This window comes from Phyllobates terribilis, unplaced genomic scaffold (assembly GCF_046119375.1).
Source record: "Phyllobates terribilis strain yellow unplaced genomic scaffold, ASM4611937v1 Scaffold_3__8_contigs__length_932513732, whole genome shotgun sequence".
Classification (NCBI taxonomy): domain Eukaryota; kingdom Metazoa; phylum Chordata; class Amphibia; order Anura; family Dendrobatidae; genus Phyllobates; species Phyllobates terribilis.
Genome location: NW_027362763.1, coordinates 187,359,433 through 187,385,503, shown reverse-complemented (window position 1 = coordinate 187,385,503; position 26,071 = coordinate 187,359,433). Strand labels below are relative to the sequence as shown.

General features: G+C 48.5%; 1 protein-coding gene across 1 annotated transcript in view; it reads left to right on the top strand.

Moving 5' to 3' along the window:
• Nucleotides 1-17,308, top strand: part of LOC141258993 (saxiphilin-like) — a 111,443-nt gene extending 94,135 nt beyond the window's left edge. Inside the window, exons 19-20 of the mRNA XM_073674355.1 lie at nucleotides 16,392-16,593; nucleotides 17,165-17,308. Of these exons, the coding sequence (XP_073530456.1) occupies nucleotides 16,392-16,593; nucleotides 17,165-17,199 (237 nt within the window). The 3' untranslated portion in view covers nucleotides 17,200-17,308. The remainder of the gene's footprint in view (nucleotides 1-16,391; nucleotides 16,594-17,164) is intronic.
• Nucleotides 17,309-26,071: the final 8,763 nt, after the last annotated feature.

Below are 26,071 nucleotides of genomic sequence, written 5' to 3'. Positions count from 1 at the left end.
ACGGACAACCCATCTGCCGCCGCTGCAATCAACCCGGACATATGGCAAGGTACTGTCCTTTAAACTGGCACAACCTGGGGTAGAGGGCCAACCCCTAGGAATAAGATCACCAGGCCCATCAAACTGGCGTGATAAATACGTAGGAGGACGTCCAGTCTTGCCTGTGGTACTGGATGGCATTCCTATGAGTGCCCTACTTGACACCGGGTCACAGGTCACCACCATCCCGTACGTGCTCTTCAAGCAGTACTGGAATGACTCGGATATAACCCGCTACCCAGACGACGACTTGAGTATCATCGCCAGCAATGGTCAGCCCGTGCCACAGATCGGATTTAAAGAGATGACCATTAAAATCGGTAAAGTCGAACTGGCAGCACAGGGACTGATCATTGTAGACATTGACAAGCGCGAGAGTCACCCAAAGATAACTCTAGGAACTAATGTGATTGAAAATTGTCTTGCAGAGGTGATTCTTATTTTACAGCAGGTTGCCAAGAACGCCAGCTCCGGCCAGCAGCGAGTGCTCCAAAAAGAGATCCGGGCACTGATGCGACGGCAACAGGTGGAACTCTCCGGTGGTGAGATTGGTAGCGTGAGGATGTGTGACCCTTTCCCTATTGCCATGCCCCCAAAAAGTGAAATGATGATTTGGTGCCGGGCAGCTATTGGTCTCAGAGGTAGAGACTACCAAGCAATGGTAGAACCCGTCTACTCAGACAGTAGGCCCACCATTTTGACAGCACGGGGGGTGGTCGATGTACGCCATGGGAGGGTGCCCGTTCGCATAATAAATATCGGGAAGAGGGAAGTGTACCTGCCCCGGTATGCTACGCTAGCCAAATTGTATACCATCAACCAAAATTCTGTACAGTCCATGGAACCCTTGCCTCCATCTCATCCAGAGGAAGGTAACGGCTCTAAGCAACAAATGGAGGACTGGTGTCAGCAACTGCATTTGGGTACTGACTCCACTCCCTCACACCAGAAACAGGGAGTCTATCGGGTGGTTCGAGAGTACGAGAGAGTGTTTAGTAAACACCGGCTAGACTTCGGGCGAGTAAAGGGGGTAGAACACCACATCCCCACGGGAGACCATCCTCCCATAAAGGAGAGATACCGACCCGTACCCCCTGCACACTACCAACACGCCAAGGGGATGCTTAGAGACATGAAGGAGGCTGGGGTAATCAGGGATAGCTGTAGCCCCTGGGCAGCTCCACTAGTCTTGGTTAAAAAGAAAGACAACACTATGAGAATGTGTGTAGATTACCGGAAAATCAACCATATCACACACAAAGATGCGTACCCCTTACCAAGGATAGAGGAGTCTTTGGCTGCTTTAAAATCTGCTAACTTCTTCTCCACTTTGGATCTCACTAGCGGGTACTGGCAGGTTCCTGTAGCAGAGGCGGACCGGGAGAAGACCGCATTCACCACCCCGATGGGACTTAGCGAGTTTACCTGCATGCCGTTCGGACTCTGCAACGCACCAGGAACCTTCCAACGATTGATGGAATGCTGTCTGGGACACCGGAACTTTGAGACGGTCCTGCTGTACCTGGACGATGTTATAGTTTATTCCAAAACCTACGAGGACCACCTGAAACACCTGGCGGAGGTGTTTGAAGCCCTGGCAAACTACGGTCTGAAGGTGAAACCGTCGAAGTGTCACCTGCTAAAACCAAAAGTGCAGTACCTGGGACACGTGGTGAGTGCTGACAGAGTGGCCCCCGACCCTGATAAGATCACCGCGATTAAGGAATGGCCAAGACCCTCCAGCGTAAAGGAAGTGCGGCAGTTCCTCGGGTTGGTAGGCTACTACCGAAGATTCATTCCCGGTTTCACCAAAAAGGCAGCTCCTATGCAGGACCTCCTGATAGGCCAGTCCAGGAAGGCCAAGAACCAGAAGCCGCCCTTCAGATGGGAGAAGCTGGAAGAAGAGTCCTTCCGCCAGCTGAAGATGGCCCTCACGGGGGATGAAATCCTGGAGTACCCTGATTACAGCCAGCCCTTTATCCTCTACACCGACGCAAGTAACATCGGGCTGGGAGCCGTACTGTCCCAGATCCAGCAGGGGAGAGAACGGGTAATGGCTTACGCCAGCCGAAAACTGCGACCCACCGAAAGAAACCCTGAGAATTACAGCTCATTCAAGCTAGAGTTCCTGGCAGTGGTGTGGGCAGTCACCGAACGCTTTAAGCACTACCTCGCCTCTTCCCGGTTCACCGTGTACACGGATAACAACCCGTTGACACACCTGGACACTGCAAGACTCGGTGCCCTGGAGCAGAGATGGATGGCCCGCCTGTCCAATTATGAGTTCACGATCAAATACCGGGCAGGACGCTCCAATACCAACGCGGATGCCTTGTCCAGAATGCCAAACCTACCGGACGTAGGGGAAGATCCAGGGGAACTGGAAGAAGTTGAACTCCCCGCGTTTCACCGTCATGGGACTACCCAGTATTCCCACCGTGTAAGGGGTAAGCAATCCGCTACGTTCAACCCCTTACCTCATTACAACTGGGCAGAAACGCAAGACAGTGACCCCGCCGTCCGACTGGTGAAGGAGATGCTGACTCAGCCAGATGCCCGCCTTGACCCAGACGCTCCGGAGGAGACCAAGCAACTGTGGGCTGAGAAGAGTCGACTGTTCCTTTACAAGGGGAAGTTGTGCCGCAGAATGGTTAACTCCCGGACGCATGAACTGGTCTGGCAAGTAGTGGTGCCAAGAAGAGACGCGGCAATGGTACTGGAGGCATACCACGACGGAGCTGGGCACTTCGGATGGAAGAAGCTGGAGTTCCTGCTGCGCGGGCGGTTCCACTGGGTAGGCATGAGAGGAACCATCGAGAGGTGGTGCAGAGACTGTGGCCCATGCAACCTAAGAAGGAAGGACCGTGCCAGCCAGAAGACTCCCCTGCAGTCCATCGTCACCAGGCAGCCGTTGGAACTGGTAGCCTTGGACCATGTAAAACTGACCCCCAGCAGAAGTGGCTACGTCTATGCGTTAACCATCGTGGATCACTACTCCCGGTTCTTGGTTGTAGTCCCCGTCAAGGACTTAACGGCTCAAACAGCAGCTAGAGCCTTCCAGCAGCACTTCTGCCGTTCACACGGATACCCAGAGCAGGTGCTGACGGACCAAGGACCTGCCTTTGAAGCGGAAGTCTTCCAGGAGTTCTGCACTCTGTATGGCTGCCGGAAGATAAGAACAACACCCTATCATCCGCAAACCAATGGACTCTGCGAGAAGATGAACCAGGTGGTGATAGACCTTCTGAAAACATTGCCCCTGGAAGAACGCAGTCTGTGGCCTGAGAAACTGCCTGATCTGGTGGACCTATACAACCACATCCCTGTAGGTTCTACCAACTGTACCCCGGCTTACCTAATGAGAGCAAGACCTGGTAAGCTGCCTGTTGATCTGGATATGGGAGTCCTGACACCCGAGGACACTTCACCAGAAGCAGACTGGGACACAGAGAGGCAGCAGCAGTACCGGAAAGTACAGGAGAGCGTTGAGCGAAGTCTCCGTCAAGCAAGAGAAAGACAGGAGAAGACTTACAACCAGTATGCTCCCGCTGTTCCCCTGGTACCTGGAGAGCAGGTCTTGAAGAGGAAAAGACGGCTCCACAAGTTGGACGACCAGTGGGAGAAGGACCCGTACACCGTACTGCCATCAAGCCATGAAAACCCGAAAGTCTGAACAATCAGTAAGGATGGAGGAGAAACCACAGCCATTGTCTCCCGAGATCACCTGAAGAAGTGTCCCGAGCAACTACGAAACCCTGAAGAAGATCAAGAAAACCCTCGACCCGCAGAGGAAAGGGAAGAGATGGTCAGTACTGTACTCGGAGACTTCCCTCGATCTTGGACACAAGTAAATGGTGCTGTTGTAGTACCCGTCCTCACCTTCCTCCAGCCAGCATCCCAAGTGCCTACGGAAAAACAGGTAGAGCTGGAAGAGCAGCCGGTCCAGGAGGCAGAAGACCCCACACAAGCAGACCAGGAGAATCGACCCTCTGCTTATAGTGAGCCTGCCGTGCCCCTAGTGAGCCAAAGAGTCCGTAGACAGCTGCCCAGCTTACCTTTGACAGCTCCTACACCCTGTAGCTCAGGACCGGTCAGTAAGCTCCGTAGGTCTACTAGGGCCACTAGAGGCCAGTTGCCCGTACGTTGGAGGATCTAAAGTGTTTAGACTGTTTTATTAATATTTACCTGTTTACTGTTGCTTGTAAATAATTATGTTTTTCCAGTTATTTTATAGGTATCTTTTGTGGATTTACTAGAACTCTATTGTATATATGTTTGGAGCGTAACCCAGGAACGGACTAAAGACTGTTAAAGACTCGGGGCAGGACAGACCCCTACATGGTTACGGCTCCCTGTTCTTTGGTGAAATGGACACCCTTTTTGCTTCAAAAATTGCACCCGGTTGCGGACACGCCGTGACCACTTTAACATGTTTTTCCTTATTGTATTGTTCCTGTTTATACCCTGTTATGTTTTCAAAAAAAAAAATATATGTTTAGTCCCGGAATACTAAATTTTACTAGGGGGGAATGTGGAACCCCAGGGGTCTGGTTACCACAGTAATAGCAATATTACGTCTGTGAGCAGGTGGGAGGTCTTCTGGTCAGGAATCCTAAGCATGCCACACCTCCTGCCCAGTCCTGGGAGGGGAAGAACTTCCCGTATAAAAACTGGGGCTGAGGTGGGGTTAGAAAAGAACACAGACAGAGACAGAGACACAGTCTGGTCTGGTGTGGAGCAGTTGCAGGGAAAGTGACAACAGGAGCTCTGTAGGAGCAGGAGTGAGTGCCAGAGGCTGGAAGCTAGATAGCTCGCCTTGGCTAAAGAGATCTCACCGGACACGGAGTCCGAGGCTGTGGGGACTGTTCCATACCCAGCAGCAGAAACCGACCGGCAGGGGATTTCAGGTCCTCTGGCCAAGAAACCCGAAGGCACGGTCACACGCAAGGGACTAGCACCGCCGTCGTGGAGCGGAGGCTACCAGAAGGCCCCGAGTCACCGGCCATACGGGTGAGCACCACACGGTACACTCAGGGACGTGGGCTACTTTTACCCGCTTCTAGCAAGGTAGCCAAGAAGAGTACAGTTAGTTGGGGAGGCCTACAACTCCGCCTGGCCAGGGGAGACCCTGTCTGCTCACGGACTGACCAGACCCCGACCGCTAGCCAGTACTCCCGGGAGGGTCTATCTTTGTCACCAGTAAAGACCCTGAACTACACCGCACCGTCTCTGAGTGGTTCCTGGTGCCTGCGTGCAATTCTACCATCCCCATCATCCACGTCCGCTGCCCTGAGGCCATACCCCTCCCGTTGGGGGTTATACTATCCACGCTGCACAACCGTACCACCGGCCTCAGCGGTCTGCCCTGCAGCGGCGGTTTCATAACCGCATTCAACGGGTGGCATAGTCGAACAATATCACATCTGCCACTAAAAACATCGCCACTTAGTTTGACACCCTGGGCACGGACCGGGTCACCGCCACGAGGACTACCACCCCCAACGGATCCGGCTCCGGGTATTCCCCAAACAAGGCCCAGGGGGCGCGTCAGATACACAGAAAGAGGAAAGATGGAGAAATCTTGTTTTCTATCTTCCCTCACCTGTGCTGTAATTCTCTCATCCAAGAGAATTAGATCACACTAATCTGACACTCGGATCAAACTCTGATCAGGGTTTGATCCAAGTGTGTAATTTACATAATATATCCAATTTTCTCTCATGAGAGAATCTACGCTCGTGTGGCCCCGGCTTTAATGTTAAAGGGGCTGTCCGGCCATTTCATATAGATGACCTCTCCATCAACTGGGTCGTTGATGTCATATCAGTGGCGGTTCGATACCCAGCACTAGTGTTGAGCGATACCTTCCAATATCGGGAAATATCGGATCGGATTGGATCGGACCGATACCGAAAAAGTATCGGATATCGCCGATTCCGATACCGGAAACCAATGCAAGTCAATGGGACAGAAATATCGGAATGAAAATAAACCCTTTCTTTCCTTGTAGGTTAATTCAACATGAAGGAAAACAACTAAGAATAATGTAGAATGTATTGGGGGAGGTGGGGGAGACAATAAAGGCATAGAGGTTTAGCCCAATCAAATGGAATAGCAGGAATTAATATTTTTTTTAAGACGTTCTGAGTTACGGAAATATTGACTATGTTAAGTATTTTTAGATTTTGTCAGATATTTATGTTTCACTACTTCCATGCTCTTCACCTTCTTTTTTACTTCTCCCACACTTTCTCCTTCATCATCTTCAGCATCTTTTTCATCCACTTCTTCTTCACCTTCTTCATCTTCTTCTTCTTCACCTTCTTCGTATTATTCTTTTTTTTTACATTCTTCATATTCTACTTCTTCATCTTCTTCATCTTCTTCTTCTTCATCATATTATTATTTGTGGCAGGCATTCCTGTAGTTGTTATCTATAAAAGGTTGGACATTACACCTTTCGTTCTGCCCGTCACAAAAGATTTACAACAGGATTTGTCCGCGTTCAGTTTGGCCTGCAGCAGCAGGTCTTTTCCAGGGGCACCACGAGGAGGAACGGACTCACCCCCCATACACTGCTTAGTCATCTTCTGCTTATAATTTAGATATTATCTTTTGCTCTGATTTTTAGTCTTATGCTTAATGTTTTTCCGCTTTTTGTTCTGCAGCTTCTTGTATTTCTGCTTTTTGGTTTTCTGTCTCTTGTTCTTCTGCATCTTGGTGCTTGTCTTCTCTTCTTTGTCCTCTTGGTCAACTTCTTCAGGGTCATCTTCTTGGTTTTCTTCGGGGTGGTCTTCAGGGTCGTCGTCTTCGGGGGTCCTTGTCTTTGGGGTCCTCGTCTTCTTCGGGTTGGTCTTCTGGGTCCTCGTCTTCGGGGTCCTCGTCTTCTTCGGGGTGGTCTTCAGGGTCCTCGTCTTCTTCAGGGTGGTCTTCAGGGTCCTCGTCTTCTTCAGGGTGGTCTTCAGGGTCCTCGTCTTCAGGGTCGTCGTCTTCGGGGTCCTCGTCTTCTTAGGGTTGGTCTTCAGGGTCCTCGTCTTCAGGATCCTCGTCAGGGAGATCTAGAGTGATTACCAAGAACCATTTCAAAAAGCTTGAACTTGGAAATGTAGCAGAAGGTACAAGAAAGCTGAGGAACTACCGAGGACCAGCTGACGGTACTGGAACCCGGATGGGTAGCAGAAGGTACAAGAGCCAATGGAACTGCCGAAGGCCAGCTGACGGTACTGGAACTCGGTTACTAAGCAGGAGGTACCTGTGCCAGAAAGCACTACCAAGGACCAGCAGACGTTGGTGGAACTTGGATACCGAGAAGGAGGCACCTAATCCAAAGGCACTGCCGAGAACCAGCTGACGGTACTGGAACCCGGATGGGTAGCAGAAGGTACCCATGTAAAAAAAAGTTCAAGGCCACGAGCCGGCCGCAGTTACCAAAACCCACAGTCCTACAGGGGGTGCTTGTCCTATTGGCACTATGGAACCAGCCGTCATTGCCAGATCCCGCAGCCCACATAGGAGTCACCTAAACTGCAGGCACCATAGAGTCGGCTAACCCGACCGCAACACGACAGGACAACGCATTGGAGGCAAAGTGACGTTGACACTACCCGGAAACAGTTGGCGTGCTGGAACCAGGCTGGGCAGGAGGGAGTACCCGTGCCAAAGTCACTGCCGAGAACCAGCTGACGGTACTGGAACCCGGATGGGTAGCAGAAGGTACAAGAGCCAATGGAACTGCCGAAGACCAGCTGACGGTACTGGAACTTGGTTACTAAGCAGGAGGTACCTGTGCCAGAAAGCACTACCAAGGACCAGCAGACGTTGGTGGAACTTGGATACCGAGAAGTAGGCACCTAATCCAAAGGCACTGCCGAGAACCAGCTGACGGTACTGGAACCCGGATGGGTAGCAGAAGGTACCCATGTAAAAAAAAGTTCAAGGCCGCGAGCCGGCCGCAGTTACCAAAACCCACAGTCCTACAGGGGGTGCTTGTCCTATTGGCACTATGGAACCAGCCTTCATTGCCAGATCCCGCAGCCCACATAGGAGTCACCTAAACTGCAGGCACCATAGAGTCGGCTAACCCGACCGCAACACGACAGGACAACGCATTGGAGGCAAAGTGACGTTGACACTACCCGGAAACAGCTGGCGTGCTGGAACCAGGTTGGGCAGGAGGGAGTACCCGTGCCAAAGTCACTGCCGAGAACCAGCTGACGGTACTGGAACCCGGATGGGTAGCAGAAGGTACAAGAGCCAATGGAACTGCCGAAGACCAGCTGACGGTGCTGGAACCCAGGGTAAGTACTAAAAACAGAGTGGAGCCAGAGGTGTAATTGGAGCAAGTTTTAAATCCGTAGTACAGTGGATGTGGACAAAGCAGGAGAATTTGCCGGACACACAGCTGGGGATCAGCTGACGTTACTGAACCCCAATAACACTGGAGCAAGCGTTGACTGTGCAGACGGCACTTCCGAGCGCCAACTGGCGGTGTTGGAGCTCAGGGATAATACTGAAAACGGAGGAGCCAGAGGTGTATTTGGAGGAGGTTTTAAATCCGTAGTACAGTGGATGTGGACAAAGCAGGAGAATTTGCCGGACACACAGCTGGGGATCAGCTGACGTTACTGAACCCCAATAACACTGGAGCAAGCGTTGACTGTGCAGACGGCACTTCTGAGTGCCAACTGGCGGTGTTGGAGCCCAGGGTAAATACTAAAAACGGATGAGCCAGAGGTGTATTTGGAGGAGGTTTTAAATCCGTAGTACAGTGGATGTGGACAAAGCAGGAGAATTTGCCGGACACACAGCTGGGGATCAGCTGACGTTACTGAACCCCAATAACACTGGAGCAAGCGTTGACTGTGCAGACGGCACTTCCGAGCGCCAACTGGCGGTGTTGGAGCTCAGGGATAATACTGAAAACGGAGGAGCCAGAGGTGTATTTGGAGGAGGTTTTAAATCCGTAGTACAGTGGATGTGGACAAAGCAGGAGAATTTGCCGGACACACAGCTGGGGATCAGCTGACGTTACTGAACCCCAATAACACTGGAGCAAGCGTTGACTGTGCAGACGGCACTTCTGAGCGCCAACTGGCGGTGTTGGAGCCCAGGGTAAATACTAAAAACGGAGGAGCCAGAGGTGTATTTGGAGGAGGTTTTAAATCCGTAGTACAGTGGATGTGGACAAAGCAGGAGAATTTGCCGGACACACAGCTGGGGATCAGCTGACGTTACTGAACCCCAATAACACTGGAGCAAGCGTTGACTGTGCAGACGGCACTTCCGAGCGCCAACTTGCGGTGTTGGAGCTCAGGGATAATACTGAAAACGGAGGAGCCAGAGGTGTATTTGGAGGAGGTTTTAAATCCGTAGTACAGTGGATGTGGACAAAGCAGGAGAATTTGCCGGACACACAGCTGGGGATCAGCTGACGTTACTGAACCCCAATAACACTGGAGCAAGCGTTGACTGTGCAGATGGCACTTCTGAGCGCCAACTGGCGGTGTTGGAGCCCAGGGTAAATACTAAAAACGGAGGAGCCAGAGGTGTATTTGGAGGAGGTTTTAAATCCGTAGTACAGTGGATGTGGACAAAGCAGGAGAATTTGCCGGACACACAGCTGGGGATCAGCTGACGTTACTGAACCCCAATAACACTGGAGCAAGCGTTGACTGTGCAGACGGCACTTCCGAGCGCCAACTGGCGGTGTTGGAGCTCAGGGACAATACTGAAAACGGAGGAGCCAGAGGTGTATTTGGAGGAGGTTTTAAATCCGTAGTACAGTGGATGTGGACAAAGCAGGAGAATTTGCCGGACACACAGCTGGGGATCAGCTGACGTTACTGAACCCCAATAACACTGGAGCAAGCGTTGACTGTGCAGACGGCACTTCTGAGCGCCAACTGGCGGTGTTGGAGCCCAGGGTAAATACTAAAAACGGAGGAGCCAGAGGTGTATTTGGAGGAGGTTTTAAATCCGTAGTACAGTGGATGTGGACAAAGCAGGAGAATTTGCCGGACACACAGCTGGGGATCAGCTGACGTTACTGAACCCCAATAACACTGGAGCAAGCGTTGACTGAGCAGACGGCACTTCCGAGCGCCAACTGGCGGTGTTGTAGCTCAGGGATAATACTGAAAACAGAGGAGCCAGAGATGTAATTGGAGAAACTTTCAAATCTGTAGTAGTGAGAATGTGGACAGAGCAGGAGAAATTGCCGTCCGCACAGCAGGGGAACAGCTGACGTTACTGAACCCCAATAACATGGCAGCAAGTGTTGACTGTGCAGACGGCACTTCCGAGCGCCAACTGGCGGTGTTGGAGCTCAGGGATAATACTGAAAACAGAGGTGTAATTGGAGAAACTTTCAAATCTGTAGTAGTGAGAATGTGGACAGAGCAGGAGAAATTGCCGTCCGCACAGCAGGGGAACAGCTGACGTTACTGAGCCCCAATAACACGGCAGCAAGTGTTGACTGTGCAGACGGCACTTCCGAGCGCCAACTGGCGGTGTTGGAGCTCAGGGATAATACTGAAAACAGAGGTGTAATTGGAGAAACTTTCAAATCTGTAGTAGTGAGAATGTGGACAGAGCAGGAGAAATTGCCGTCCGCACAGCAGGGGAACAGCTGACGTTACTGAACCCCAATAACACGGCAGCAAGTGTTGACTGTGCAGACGGCACTTCCGAGCGCCAACTGGCGGTGTTGTAGCTCAGGGATAATACTGAAAACAGAGGTGTAATTGGAGAAACTTTCAAATCTGTAGTAGTGAGAATGTGGACAGAGCAGGAGAAATTGCCGTCCGCACAGCAGGGGAACAGCTGACGTTACTGAACCCCAATAACACGGCAGCAAGTGTTGACTGTGCAGACGGCACTTCCGAGCGCCAACTGGCGGTGTTGTAGCTCAGGGATAATACTGAAAACAGAGGAGCCAGAGATGTAATTGGAGAAACTTTCAAATCTGTAGTAGTGAGAATGTGGACAGAGCAGGAGAAATTGCCGTCCGCACAGCAGGGGAACAGCTGACGTTACTGAACCCCAATAACACGGCAGCAAGTGTTGACTGTGCAGACGGCACTTCCGAGCGCCAACTGGCGGTGTTGGAGCTCAGGGATAATACTGAAAACAGAGGAGCCAGAGGTGTAATTGGAGCAACTTTAAAATCTGTAGTAGTGAGAATGTGGACAGAGCAGGAGAAATTGCCGTCCGAACAGCAGGGGAACAGCTGACTCTACTGAACCCCAATAACATGGCAGCAAGTGTTGACTGTGCAGACGGCACTTCCGAGCGCCAACTGGCGGTGTTGGAGCTCAGGGATTACAGTTCAGGTGGTAGAAACATGAACAGAACAGGAGACCTGGATACTGTTGCCAACCAATTATTTATTCTGGAAGAGGACTGGCAAATTCATGAGAGATCCAGGCCTTGTTCATTTTGAGAAAAGTAAGCCGGTCAACGTTATCGGAGGATAGTCGCATGCGACGGTCTGTTAGTACACCACCTGCGGCACTAAAGACGAGTTCCGATAATACACTAGCAGCAGGGCAAGCTAGCACCTCCAATGCATACTGACTAAGCTCTGGCCATGTATCCAGCTTACAGACCCAAAACTTGAAGGGAGAAGAGCCGTCTGGGAGTACACTAAGAGGGCAAGACATGTAGTCTGTCACCATCTGACGGAAACGTTGCCTCCTGCTGACTGGAGCCGTCTGTGATGGTGTAGACATTTGTGTCGGCGGCGACACAAAACTTTGCCACATTTCGGCCATACTGGTCTTGCCTTGTGCTGAGGCGCTGCTTCTGCTCCCTCTTTGTGCAGAGCTTCCTCCACTGCCTCGACGCACTGAGCTGCTTTGTAAAGCACTAGCAGCACTGCTCTCGGTTGGAATGGAGAACATGATGGAATGCACCAGTGCGTCTTGGTACTCCCGCATTTTACGCTCCTGGTTTAACGGTGTTATGAGGCTTTGTAAGTTGTCCCGGTAGCGAGGATCTAGGAGGGTGGACACCCAATAATCAGCCGTGTTGAGAATGTGGGCGATGCGGCGGTCGTTTCTCAGGCACTGCAGCATGAAATCAACCATGTGCTGCAGACTGCCAACTGGCCCAGAAACGCTGTCCCCTGCTTGAGGCGTGATCTCTGCCTGCTCTGCATCACCCCACCCTCGCTCTAGATACTGACTACTAGAGCATTGTGTACCTCCCTCCTCTGGACAGATGTCTTCCTCATCCATTGACTCCTCCTCATCCTCCTCACAAAGTGTCCCCTGCCTAGGCCTTTGTGAGGAACCACGTTGCGCAGACTGTAGAGAAGCAGATGGCATTTGTGACTCCTCATCCTCCACCTCTTCCAAAACCTCGTGCCTTAGTGCTTGCAGTGTTTTTTCAAGCAGGCAGATAAGGGGGATAGTCATGCTGACTAGTGCATCATCTGCACTCGCCATCCACGTGGAATAATCGAAGGCACGCAAAACGTGGCAAATGTCCTTCATAGAGGCCCACTCAGTGGTGGTGAAGTGTGAACGGCGCGCACTGCGACTTGTTTGCGCCTGCTGCAGCTGGTACTCCATTACTGCTGCCTGCTGCTCACACAACCTCTCCAACATATGTAACGTTGAATTCCACCTGGTGGGTAGGTCACATATGATGCGATGTTCCGGAAGACGTAATCGGCGCTGCAGAGCTGCAATGCGTGATCTTGCATTGCTGGAACGCCGCAAGTGAGCGCACTCTATGCGGACCTTGTGAAGCAGTGCATCAAGATCCGGATAGTCCCTCAAAAAACTCTGCACGACCAAGTTGAGCACATGTGCCAGACATGGGATGTGAGTGAGGTTGCCTAGGCTCAGAGCTGCCACCAGATTTCGGCCATTGTCACACACTACCATGCCTGGCTGGAGATTCGCTGGCACAAACCACATGTCGCTCTGCTGCTTGATGGCATTCCAGAGCTCCTGCGCTGTGTGGCTTCGATTCCCCAAAGAAATTAATTTTAATACGGCCTGTTGACGTTTGGCCACGGCTGTGCTCATATCGGTCATCATAACAGGTAACCGTTCACGGGTCGATGTGGAGGTAGACCGTGACGGCTCCTGCAGCGCTGATTCAGAGGAACTGGAGTATGAGGAGGAGTCAATGTGTACAGACTGGATTCCTGCAATCCTTGGAGTTGGCAGAACACGTACAGCGCCACTCTCAAGATTTGTACCCGGCTCCACAACATTTACCCAATGGGCAGTGAGGGAAAGGTATCGTCCCTGTCCATGCTTACTGGTCCACGCATCAGTGGTCAGGTGGACCTTGCTACTGATGGCGTTTTGTAGTGCATGTTTAATTTTTCCCTCCACATGATGTTGCAGGGCAGGGACGGCTTGCCTGCTGAAATAAAAGCGGCTGGGCACGTTGTATTGTGGGACTGCCAATGCCATAAAGTTACAGAATGTGTCAGTCTCCACCAGCCTGAATGATAGCATTTCAAGGGCCAGTAGTTTAGCAATGCCAGCATTCAGAGCCTGTGCTCGGGGGTGGTTTGCCGAGTATGGGCGCCTTTTCTCCCATGCCTGTGCTAACGATGGCTGTAGACTGGCCTGGGAGTGTGAGGATGACTGGGAAAGTGGTGCTGTGGGTGGAATTACACTGTGTCTCTGTACAACAGTGCCAGAGATTCTTCCATGGCGATCCTGTGAGGAAGCCGAACCAGCTGTGTGTGAGCTGGAGGAAGAATCTACAACACGAGCTGAAGAGGTGGTAGGTGGCGCTGTAGGTTGGCCTAGGTCTTCAGTGTGTTTTTGTAACTTCACCACGTGCTTGGTCCGCACATGTTTCCACATATTTGTGGTATTGAGGTTGCTGACACTTTTCCCTCTTTTCACCTTCTGATTACACAGCTTGCATTTGACAAAGCAAATGTCATCTGCAACTGTGTCAAAAAAGGACCAGGCACTGCAAGTCTTGGGAGCGCCCGCTTTGGATTTTGGAAGAGCCATGCTCCTAATGGGTGCCGAAGTGGAGGCTACAGGCAACCAAGTCTGCCCCCTCCCTCTCCCTCCTTTTTGGGCCGTTCGGGGAATCTCTTCCTCAGAGCTGCTCCCACCACCTTCCTGTCCCTCATGCCATGATGGGTCAAGGACCTCATCATCTACACCACCCTCTTCAAACAACTGCTTCTCCTGGGTAGTCTCGACAGCACAGTACGCACCAGAAAGTGGCACCTGAGTCTCATCATCAGATGCGTACTGAGGTGTGCTGCTGACCATAGGCACTGGCCCACCCGCCTCTTCAGATTCAGAGAGACAAAACGGTTGCGCATCACTGCATACTACCTCTTCTTCAAATTCTAGAATTCTGCTTGGCTGGCCCCCTCTTTCCAAGCCTAGAGATTCAGAGAACAGAAGTAGAGATGGCTCCTGTCCAGGGCTCTCTGACTGCCTGGGCAATTTGGCAGGTGGTGAAGAGACAGATGGGTGCTCTTCAGTGCTCAGGACCTGAGAGGATCTGGAACTAATTGAAGTCGATGCGTTAGCTGCCATCCATCCGACAACGGCTTCAATTTGGTCCTCGCGCAGCAGTGGGGTACGGCTAGCTCCTACAAAGCTGCGCATAAAGGACTGTTCCCTGGTAAAACTGGGGGATGCTGAGTCACTGGTGCCCGCAGCAGGCACAGAATCCCCACGTCCTCTCCCTGCAGGCACAGAATCCTCACGTCCTCTCCCTGCAGAAACTCCACGCCCACGCCCACGACCACATGCCTTACTCCCTGCCTTCTTCATCTAAGGGCTTAGTGTGCTTATTCCTGAACAGCTGCTAACAGGTATAAGAAACACTAATTTTATAAAGTGTGGACTAGACTTTAATATGAGCTAATGTGGCCTACACAACTGTAAAGTGGAGTGTTTGGTGAACTTTATTTAGTTTTTTTTTGTCACAAAAAGACACTGGATGTGCCTAAAGATGTAATAACGATAGTATCACAAACTTTTTGTAGCTATTACAATGTAGGAAGGTAACCTACAATGCAATAGATGAGGCTGCAAAAAATAGGCTAATACTAATCTGGCTGGGGCTGCAGGGCAGAGTGCTGCAGAAAGGCTCCTCTATCTACTCCTATATAGTGTGTTTGGAACCAATTTAGCTGAATACGGATGGAACCACCACACTAATAGGAGAAATCAGGAAAAATTATGAATTGGCAATAAAGGACAATGTATGAGGCAGTGACACACACTGAGTGCACTACAACCAGACGGGGTTGAAGCACACACTACAGGGTGAGCTGCACTCACACACCAGACCTTGCAGACAGCGGTGAACAGTACAGATGCAGAGCACTGTGCACTAGCGCTGCAAGACCAAAAAAATTTCTCTATCTACTCCTATATAGTGTGTTTGGAACCAATTTAGCTGAATACGGATGGAACCACCACACTAATAGGAGATATCAGGAAAAATTATGAATTGGCAAAAAAGGACAATGTATGAGGCAGTGACACACACTGAGTGCACTACAACCAGACGTGGTTGAAGCACACACTACAGGGTGAGCTGCACTTACACACAGAGACCTTGCAGAAAGCGGTGAACAGCACAGAGAACTGTGCACTAGCACTGCAAGGCACAGCGATTTATAAAGTAGCTTGGGTAAAGCAGAATAGACCAAATAGGTAGCTAAAACTGTCCCTCAGAACAACAGCGTCCTATCCCTAACTGAATTCACAGCAGAGTGAGCTCAAAATGGCGGCGGCGGCTTTTATAGTGCATCATGACATCATTTCAGCAGCCAATCACAGCCATGCCATTAGTTAAGATGCCTACATGCCTAACAGGATGTGCCCACACTTCTTAGGATCCTCATTGGCTGAATAAAATGAAAATGGCTCATTGCATTATGGGAACTTCCGATTCCGGTATACGATATTGCAAAAGTATCGGAATTAAGTATCGGAATTCCGATCCTGCGAATATCGGCCGATACCCGATATTTCAGTATCGGAATGCTCAACACTACCCAGCACTCATCAGATCAGCCGCTATTAGCTACCACAGCAGTTTGATGTAAGTGTTCAATGGATCTGAACAGCAAATCTCTGTTCAATGTGTAGTGGCCGCTGCTGAGAACTGCAGAACAGCTCCTATTCAAATTTTAATTATTGAAATTAAGGTTAAGTTTCAGTCCATTAATACATTATTTTTTCATTGAGAATACTGTGTGGCCTTAGTTATTGAATTATACACAGTGATATGGATGTAATATATCTGTGCCAGTTGTTGCATTTTTACTCTCCTATTGGGGAATTAGTTAAATGTGGTACTATTCTGATATCCTTCTAATCCCAACATTTGCTTCTATTTAGTCTCTCTATGAACGGAAAGGATTTCAGAAGGACATATTTCAGATGTTTTCTTCAAGTCACGGCCAAGACCTCCTCTTCAGTGATCGTACACAATGCTTGGTTGAGTTTGACCGGATGCTGGATAGAGACATTATGGATGATGTACTCAGCAAACCCTTATACAAAACTTTGTACAAAGATAACAACTGCTTACCCAAATCAGGTACATATAGTGTGATTAATCATCTGTTAACAGTACAAAATATACTGTCCGAAAATTTGATAAATCATTTGCTTTATTATTTGTCAAATATTTTCTCAAATGCCATGATAGAGTGTCCAAAATGCAAAATGTGCTCAGATTTGTAATATGTATTAAAAAATTCCCCAATTGGTCCTACAAGAACAGGTACTGATAGCAAAAAAAGTATATAATTGTAGCTGAAAGTTTACAAATATTATAAGGTCTGGAGTGCCATGTTTGGGACATGAGGAATTTACAGTCCCTGGTAAAGAAGTTGCCACTTTCCATCATAGTGAGTAAAAAATGGAAACAGCTGAGAACCTCACTGTTCCACTAATCTCTATGGTATATATAATTTATATGGCAGTTGAACGGACTAATGGAGCAACAAGAGTGTAAGATCCATCAGGATCAGTGAGAGCCCATAAATCTGCAGTCCTGGGAAGGCACTGGACACAAATGGAAGCTCTCATGTTTCTATGTTTCTACTAGAGCAAGTGTGAATGACGTTTAATATGAAAATAATTTTTCCCTCTTTTTGTATCTACAGCGTTGGCCTCTGCTTGCTCGTTCCATCAATGCTGAGAAGATAGTGAACATCTGGTCATCGAGCTGCCACCATTTTACCACTATAAGTTGCTTTCATTGCTCCATGTTACAAATTCCAGTTTTGCCAATAAAGAGTTTGAATCTACGGAACATGTTTCTTTATAGAGCGCATGAATCTTATGAACACGTTAATCAGGGTGATTTGCTGCAAAACAATATTTTATTCATATTAAATCCATTCAATTTGCTGACTGGGAAAAGAAGAAAAGCATCAACCCACATTTACTATTGGTGCTGCATCAGAATTCTGGCATAAGTTGTGCTTTCTTTTTGGGTCAGTTCAATGTACAGTCACCAAATTAATATGAATTAACGCAAAAAAAACCCAGATGCATGCCCTCACTGGGAAAATATGTCTTTATAATGGGGACCAGATTTATTATTGGTCCTCAATTTTTAAGCTGTTAAATTATTGTCTAAAGTTAGTGCAGTATTTTGGGCCTTCTGTTACTAATACTGTAAGTGTTTACTGAATGACAGTAATTTTGAAGACATTGCAGCATTTCAGTAAAATGTTTGAAACCTTGTAAACTATTATTATTATAATGTTTATCATTATTGTGCAGTTAGAACTCCACAGTGACAGCCAAAATGACTCGCAAGAGAGCTGGCCACTGTGTCAGCAGCGCCAAGCAGTCAACGACTATTGTGTTTATTGTGTTTAAGGGCACTAAGGCTGTCATGGCGGCAATGCCACTCTCAGTATAAGGGAAGAGTCAGATGGCCGTATAACTCAGATGAGGATCACAACGCAATGCCCGGACTGGCTGTCGGTTCTCCCCCTCCGAGCGTGACAGCATCATGTATTTCTATGCAGCTGTCACACTTGGGTGGGGAAAGCCGAGGGCTACTTAGAACATTGCGTTGCATTCCTTGTCCGAGTTATACGGCCATCTGACTCTTCCATAACTGTCCGGTACGCTACACGCACTAATGTGTAATTAAATGGCAATGGCATGAAGGGGGCATCGCACCGTCAGACTGTCCAATTCTCAAAGAGATGAATCACACTGTCCAATTAATAGATGATGTCAGGGACCATTGTGCAGTTAAGCAGTCTTTTAATGGAATTATATTTAATTTCATGATTTTAAGGTAGAAGGCAGACATAAGTCTATTAAACTCAGCCTATAACGTAACCTGTTGATCCAGAGTAAGACAAAATCCCCATGAGGCAGATGCTAAATTCCCTCCTGACTGATGCTGCCACGATTATGGGCTAACAGTGGACTCCAGTGATCCTGCCTAGCCTCAGTGCAGTGCTTACAAAGATAATAGGAAAGAACATAAAAAAAATACATTGCTATTACCGGGACCAGGCCGAGCAGGCAATTACAGTGTGTGGAGATACGATCAGAGTGTAGAGACTAGCGATCAGGTAAGCATTGGTATGGAAGCTGCATTGAATTTGTGATTGTATTATATTTTTGTATGTTTTACATAAAAAAAGAAATCATCATTTTTTTTGCTTCCATTATTTTGGAATAACTCATAATAGGTATTTCTGCCTATTTGTGTAGAAGAGCAATTGTCAGGTCAGACACTGATGTTGGATGATAAGTTCCTGGTTCAAAATCTCCATTCTAGTACATCCCATGACTTCATGGACCTTACTTTGTGCACTAGTGCACCAATATGGGGAACAGAAAAGGGCCTTCCCCAAACTTCTCCCACAAAGTTGGAAGCTACAATTGTCCACAATATCTTGTGTGACAGAGTCACTGGTATTATATGCGAGGGGAGGTATGTGCCACTCAGGATGCTCTCCTGTGTGAACTGAGACCTACTGAATTTCTGTCAGCATGTTATAATGCTGGGGGTAACTCTTTTAGAGGGTGTGGTTTTATGGGAATGAATTAGAGATGGGAGGGAAGTCATTCCCCATATTCCCCATACCTCCACCTCAGGGTGTGGCTGAGCAAGCTTTAAATGTTCAGTCCTGTTTTTTTTCTCTGTGTTGTGTTTGGAGATGCAAGGTCACTAGACTGGACAAGCCATAGCTCAGGAAGGAGCTGGAGGTTGGACATAACCTGTGTGGGTGAACCGCACACACACATATGGACTGTGCTATTGTTTATCTTTTGTTTTGTTGTTTTGCCAGTAAGGCTGTGTTTACTTTTGCTGGAGTTGCAGGCTTTATGCCATATAATAGAGCCTGCAGAGAAAACCCAGGTCCTGAGTCTACTTCCGGAAGCAGCCGAGCGAGTCGACCTACCACAGTTGATGTGAGAGTACGTGGAAGATTCCAGGAACACGTGTACCTTCCACAGAGACCGGTGGATGTCCTGGGTGAAAGCCGGCAGCCAGCCAGAGAAGTCTGGCAGCATGGAGGAGCTCATTAAGCACCTGGTGCAGAGCCAACAACAGATGCATCAACAGAACTTGCAGAGCCAGCAGCAGCACCAGGAGACGACCAAACTGTTGTTACAACAGATCCAGTTGCAGCAAAAGGCGCAGCAGCAGCACCTGCAGGAACAGCAACAGCAGATACAGCTTCTGGTGGATGCCATCCAGGGCAGGGCAACTGCCCCACCCCCAGGGCCGACTGATGACTCCCACGTCAGGAAGGTGGTAAGACGGGCCATGCAGAAGATGACCCCCGGGGATGATGTAGAAGCATTTCTGACTGTCTTTGAGAGGGTGGCTGATTGGGAGAGACTTCCACCAGTGGGCAGAGGTTCTGGCACCATATTTAATTGGGGAACCCCAAAAGGCATATCATGACTTGGCACTGCAGGATGCCAAGGAATATGCCAAACTAATGACAGAGATCTTAGCACGCCTGGGAATGAATATGGTGGTGAGAGCCCAACGAGTCCACCATTGTGCGTATGCCCCAAACCCCCTCACTCGCAGATGTTTGACCTACTGTATCTCTTTCAGAAGTGGCCGGAGTCCTCCACTCTGGCCCAGAAGGTTGAGTGGGTGGTGATTGATAGATTTGTGCACTCCCTTCCCAAGCCAGTGCAGGCTTGGGTTGCCCAGGGCGATCCCCAGAAGGCAGATTACTTCATCAGCCTGGTAGAGAGGTACCAGGTGGTTGAGAAATCCCTCGGGAAACCAGAAATAGTCACTCCTCCATACTGGGATACCCAAAAGGGTGTTCACCACGGAAGGGGTCTAGAGCCACCACTGGGGGGCGTCCCACTTCCACTGGAGGTGCCACAAGGACTGTTTCTAAAGATCTAGTCTGTTGGTGGTGTCACAACCCTGGACACGTAGCCGCCAGGTGTCATATATCCCCTGAGCCCATGGACTGCAGCCCAGGCAGACGGGTCTCCTACTATGCTTATCCCACCTGCAGTGTGGACTGTCGACTTGGCAAAGGGATGCAGGCATGTGCCGTGTCCGTTAATGGGGTGATTGTGCTTGGATTGTTGGATTCAGGGAGTCTAGTGACCCTAATCAGTGCCAACCTTCCCCACCAGCTGATCTTTGCCAAGACTGTGGGCGTTCGCTGCATATATGGGGACGCCAAGGACTACCCTGTGGCCACAGTAACAGTGGGAACAGACTATGGTGCCCCATCCCATGAGGTCGGGGTGGTTAAGGACCTGATACATTCTGTCATATTGGGGCGCGATTTCCCATTGTTCTGGGACTTGTGGGGGAAAGGAACCGGACTGAGTCATGTGGACAAATTCCAGGTCCCTAAGGAAATACCCTTGTTGACATCTGAAGGGGATGAGTTCCCATTTAGTGTCCTTGCCGGTGATGAGGACGAGACTATGACCGAGGAGGCCGACCTCCCTGAGTTAGAGGAGACAGGAGAGAACTTTCGGTCTGCTCAAGTTCGGGACTTAACCTTGAAGGGGGCATGGAACAATGTTATTGTCTGTAATGGGGTTGCTCAAGAGCCGGGGGCAGACACCAGGTACCCACACTTTGCAGTTCAGGGGGAGTTATTGTATTGGGTGACCAAACCAAGAGGTGATGAAATAGTGGAGCAGCTATTAATTCCAGGGCCATACCGACAAAGGGTATTAGATATGGCCCATTCACATGTTTTGGGGGGACACTTGGGGGTTGAGAAAACTCAGGAGAGGATATTGAGGAGGTTTTACTGGCCAGGGTGTTACCGGGAGATCCTGAGCTGTTGTAGATCCTGCCCCTCCTGCCAGATAACCGCGCCCTCCTCCCATTTCTGTAGTTCTTTAATCTCCCTACCTGTGATAGAATTTACCTTTGAGAGGATTGCCATGAACCTAGTGGGGCCCTTAGTCAAATCGGCCATCAATATATCCTGGTGGTCTTGGACTATGCGACCCGGTACCTGGAAGCACTGAGGAACTCGTCGAGTGGGAGCATCGCCCGGAAACTTGTCCATATATTTTGCCAGGACCGGACTGCAGAAGGAGATCCTAACGGACCAAGGAACCCCGTTCATGAGCAAGGTAATGAAGGAGCTGTGTAAAGTCTTTCAGATTACCCAGCTGCGAACCTATGTTAACCATCTGCAGACAGACGGCCTGGTGGAGCGCTTTAATAAAACCTTAAAAGCAATGCTCAAAAAGGTCGTAGAGAAGGCTGGTCATAACTGGGACTACCTTCTACCATTCCTGCTCTTCTCGGTAAGAGAGGTCCCACAATCCTCTACAGATTTCTCCCCGTTTGACCTATTGTACGGACGACATCCGCAAGGGCTCCTGGATATTGCAAAGGAAACCTGGGAAACTGAGGTTACACCCCACCAGAGCATCATAGAACATGTCACCCAGATGCAGGAGAGGATGGCAAAAGTTATGCTTATCGTGAAGGCTCATCTACTCAAAGCACAAGAGGCCCAGGCAAGGGTCTATAACCGATCAGCAAGGCTGAGACAGTTCCCGCCTAGGGATCGTGTACTGGTGCTTATTCCCACCGTCGAGAGCAAGTTCCTGGCCAAGTGGCAAGGCCCGTATGAGGTGGTGGAGAAACTCAGCGAAGTGAACTACAAAATTCACCAGCCTGGCTGAAGAAAGTCTCACCAAGTGTACCATGTGAACTTGCTCAAGCCGTGGCGAGATCGGGAAACGCTAGGAGCTTCTTGTTTGGGAGCCAGTCCGAAAGCCAAAGTCGAGGACGTCACGATACAGAAACTTTATCGCCGGCACAGAAACAACAATGTAGAGGGCTGCTGCAACGGAACCCTGACCTGTTCTCGAAGTTGCCAGTGCGTACGGAGGTGGTTGAGCATGACATGCTCACGGAAGCACATGTTAGGGTAATCCTCAAACCCTATAAGATTCCTGAAGTCCGTCGTGAGGTAATCTGAGCTGAGGTGAAGAGGATGCTGGACCTCAGCGTGATAGAGGAATCGAAGCGCGGATGATCGAGTCCCATCGTTCTCGTGCCAAAGACCGACGGGGAGTGGAGATTTTGTAACGACTACCGCAGGCTAAATGAGGTTTCCAAGTGTGATGCATACCCGATGCCCCACGTCGATGAACTCATCGAGAGGCTTGGACCTGCGAGATATATTACCAACCTCGACTTGACGAAGGGCTACTGGCAGATCCCCATGTCCCAGAGGGTCAAGGAGAAAACAGCTTTCTCAACATCTGATGGGTGCTTCCAGTACACCCGAAACCTTTCGGACTGCAGGGAGCACCAGCCACTTTCCTGGGGGCCATGGATTGGATCCTCGGCCCACATAAGAAGTATGCAGCAGCCTACCTTGATGACATTGCCGTCTTTAGCCCAGACTGGGCTAGTCATCTGCCAAAGGTACAGGCAATTTTGGATGCTCTAAGGAAGGCAGGATTTACGATTAATATTGAGAAAATGTGCCTTTGGGAAGGAGAAGGCCAAGTACTTAGGCTACGCTGTTGGGAGAGGCTAAATTAAGCCACAGGTCAATAAGTCGAGGCAATTCAGAACTGGCCGCAACTGCTCTCCAAGAAGCAGGTGAGAGCGTTTCTTGGAATCGTGGGATATTACAGGTGGTTTATCCCAAATTTTGCTGTGATTGCCGCACCACTGACGGACCTTCTGAAAGGCCCAAAATCAACGATGGCGAAATGGACGGTTGAAACCGAGATGCTGTTCCAACAGCTGAAGCTTGCACTCTGTAAGCAGCCGGTGCTGGTCGCACCAGACTTTACTAAACAGTTTGTGCTCTAGACAAATGCCTCAGAAGTTGGCCTAGGAGCTGTGCTGTCACAGGCGATAAATGGGGAAGAGAATACCATCCTTTATATGAGCCAGAAGCTCTCGTCCTGTGAGAAAAATTATGCCATTGTGGAGAAAGAATGCTTAGTCATAAAATGGGCCATAGACACGCTAAGATATTACCTACTTGGCCGAAAGTTTAAATTGGTGTCAGACCATGCCTCTTTGAGATGTTTGAGGGAAAAGAAGGGTAAGAATGCCCGAGTAACTAGGTGGTTCTTAGGTCTCCAAGACTTTTCACATGGAGCATAGACCCAGGAAGTTACACGCTAATGCTGATGCCCTCTCCAGAATTCCCTGCTTGGTGTCTGAAGGTTCCCAAACCCCCAGCTTTGGGCAGAGGGGAGGAATATGTGACAGAGTCACTGGTATTATATGCAAGGGGAGGTATGTGTCACTCCGAATGCTCTCCTGTGTGAACTGAGACCTACTGAATTTCTGCCAGCATGTTATATGCTGAGGGTAACTCTTTTAAAGGGTGTGGTTTTATGGGAATGACATAGAGATGGGAGGGAAGTCATTCCCTATACCTCCACCTCAGAGTGTGGCTGAGTAAGCTTTAAATGTTCAATCCTGTTTTTTTTCTCTGTGCTGTGTTGGAGAGGTAAGGTCTCCAGACTGGACAAGCCATAGCTCAGGAAGGAGCTGGAGGCTGGACATAACCTGTGTAGGTGAACCACACACACACATATGGACGGTGCTATCGTTTATGTTTTGTTTTGTTGTTTTGCCAGTAAGGCCATGTTTATGTTTGCTGGAGTTGCAGGCTTTATGCCATATAATAAACTCTGCAGAGAAAACCCAGTTCCTGAGTCTACTTGCAGAAGCAGCCGAGCAAGTCGACCTACCACACTTGTTATGCTGAAATATTAAGATTTCTCTTTCCTGGAATTAAGGGACGTAAGTCGACTGCTGAAATACAACCTCATAGCATTATCCACCTGCCAAACTTCAGTGACAACTGTCAGGCAGGTAATGTTCTCCTGGCATTCACCAAACCCAGACACATCCATCTGACTGCTCCTGACATACTTCATAGCTGAAGCTGCTCTGGTTCCCAAACATTTCCATTTTTCAGTAATACCACTCAGATACGATGGTGGAAAATTTAGAAGGAAAAAGTTTCATGACCTTACTTGTTACATCAGTGACTTCTTATTACAGGATCACGCTGGTATCATTGAACTCTTTAGAATGAGCCATTCTGTAAGAAATGTTAGTAAAGGCAGATGGCAGGAGGAGCTGGATTTGTTTTTTATACTGTAAATCAGTGGTAATGGGACTAAACAAAAAAGCGGAATTCAATGATTAAGAAGTGTGCACTATTACTTTTGGTCATATAGTGTATATGATTCAGGTTTAATATTTATTTTTTTATTATATATACAGGGTAGTCCAAAAGTAAGTGGCCAGAAAATAATAACATTTATTTTGATTTATATATAAAATTATATTTACTAACACAAGCATAACATTGACAATTAAATTTTATTCTGAACAATAATACAAAAGTCCTTAAATTTTATCAACGCAGGTGTTCAAACTGTTTTCCATTACAATTTGCACAGCTTTGAAGTCGCCTCTTACGCTTCGACAAACTTTTTTGCACAAGTCTCTTTGGGTATTAATTTCTTGAAATGCATCTCATATGTAATTTTTCAAATCACTGACACTTTTTGGTTTTCGACTATAAACCTTTGTCCTTGAGTACTCCCCAAAAGAAAAAATCCATTGGGGTCAAGTCTGGTGAACGTGCCGGCCAATCAAGTGGGCCTCTTCGGCCAATCCACTTATTAGGAAATGTTTCATCAAGATACTCGCGGACTACTCTTGAATAATGTGGAGGGGCCCCATCTTGTTGAAAATTAAGGTCATTTGAATTAGGCTGTTGCAGTAACTGGGGAACAACTTGATTCATTAGAATTTCGAGATACTTATCTCCTGTGACTTTTCCATCAAAAAATATTGGTCCTAAAACACCAAAAACTTGAAATACCACCCCAAACATTGACACCAGGCTCATTTAGTTGTTGCTCTAATGTTAAATGCATGTTCTCATTATACCAGTAAATACAATTATGTCTGTTAATATGGCCGGAGAATTTGAAAGAAGCTTCATCACTCCACATAATGTTATCTAAAATTACTGGATTTTCTTCAATTTCGTTAAGCATAATCTCACTAAATTGCAGCCGCCTGTCTGGATCATCCTCCAATAAACCATGAATTAGACGTGGACGATAAGCTTTCCACCCAATAGATTTCAGGACTTGCATGATAGAAGCTCGTGAAATTCCCAATTCCAAAGAGGCTCTTCTGTGGACTTTTTTGGACTCTGAACAAATGTTTCAGCAACAAGTTGTTTATTATCTTCTGTACAGACTGTTTTGGGTCGACCAGTTTTTGGAGCATTAAGGATTGAGCCAGTGGCATTGCATTTGTCACGAATGCGGTAAATGGTTTGTCTCTTTGGGGCTTGAGTACAAAATGTTTCAACCCAATTTGCTCTAATGGTTTCAGCATTTTGAGATTTCCAATACTCTGTTAAAATCCATTTTCTTTGATCTGTATTTAAATTATTTGCCATTATGTGTTATCTGAATTATCTGAAAAGAAAACAGATTTGGGGGAGATCTATCTGTGAAAACTAGATCTGTGAAACTGGCTCAATTGCCCTTAGCAACCAATCAGATTCCAC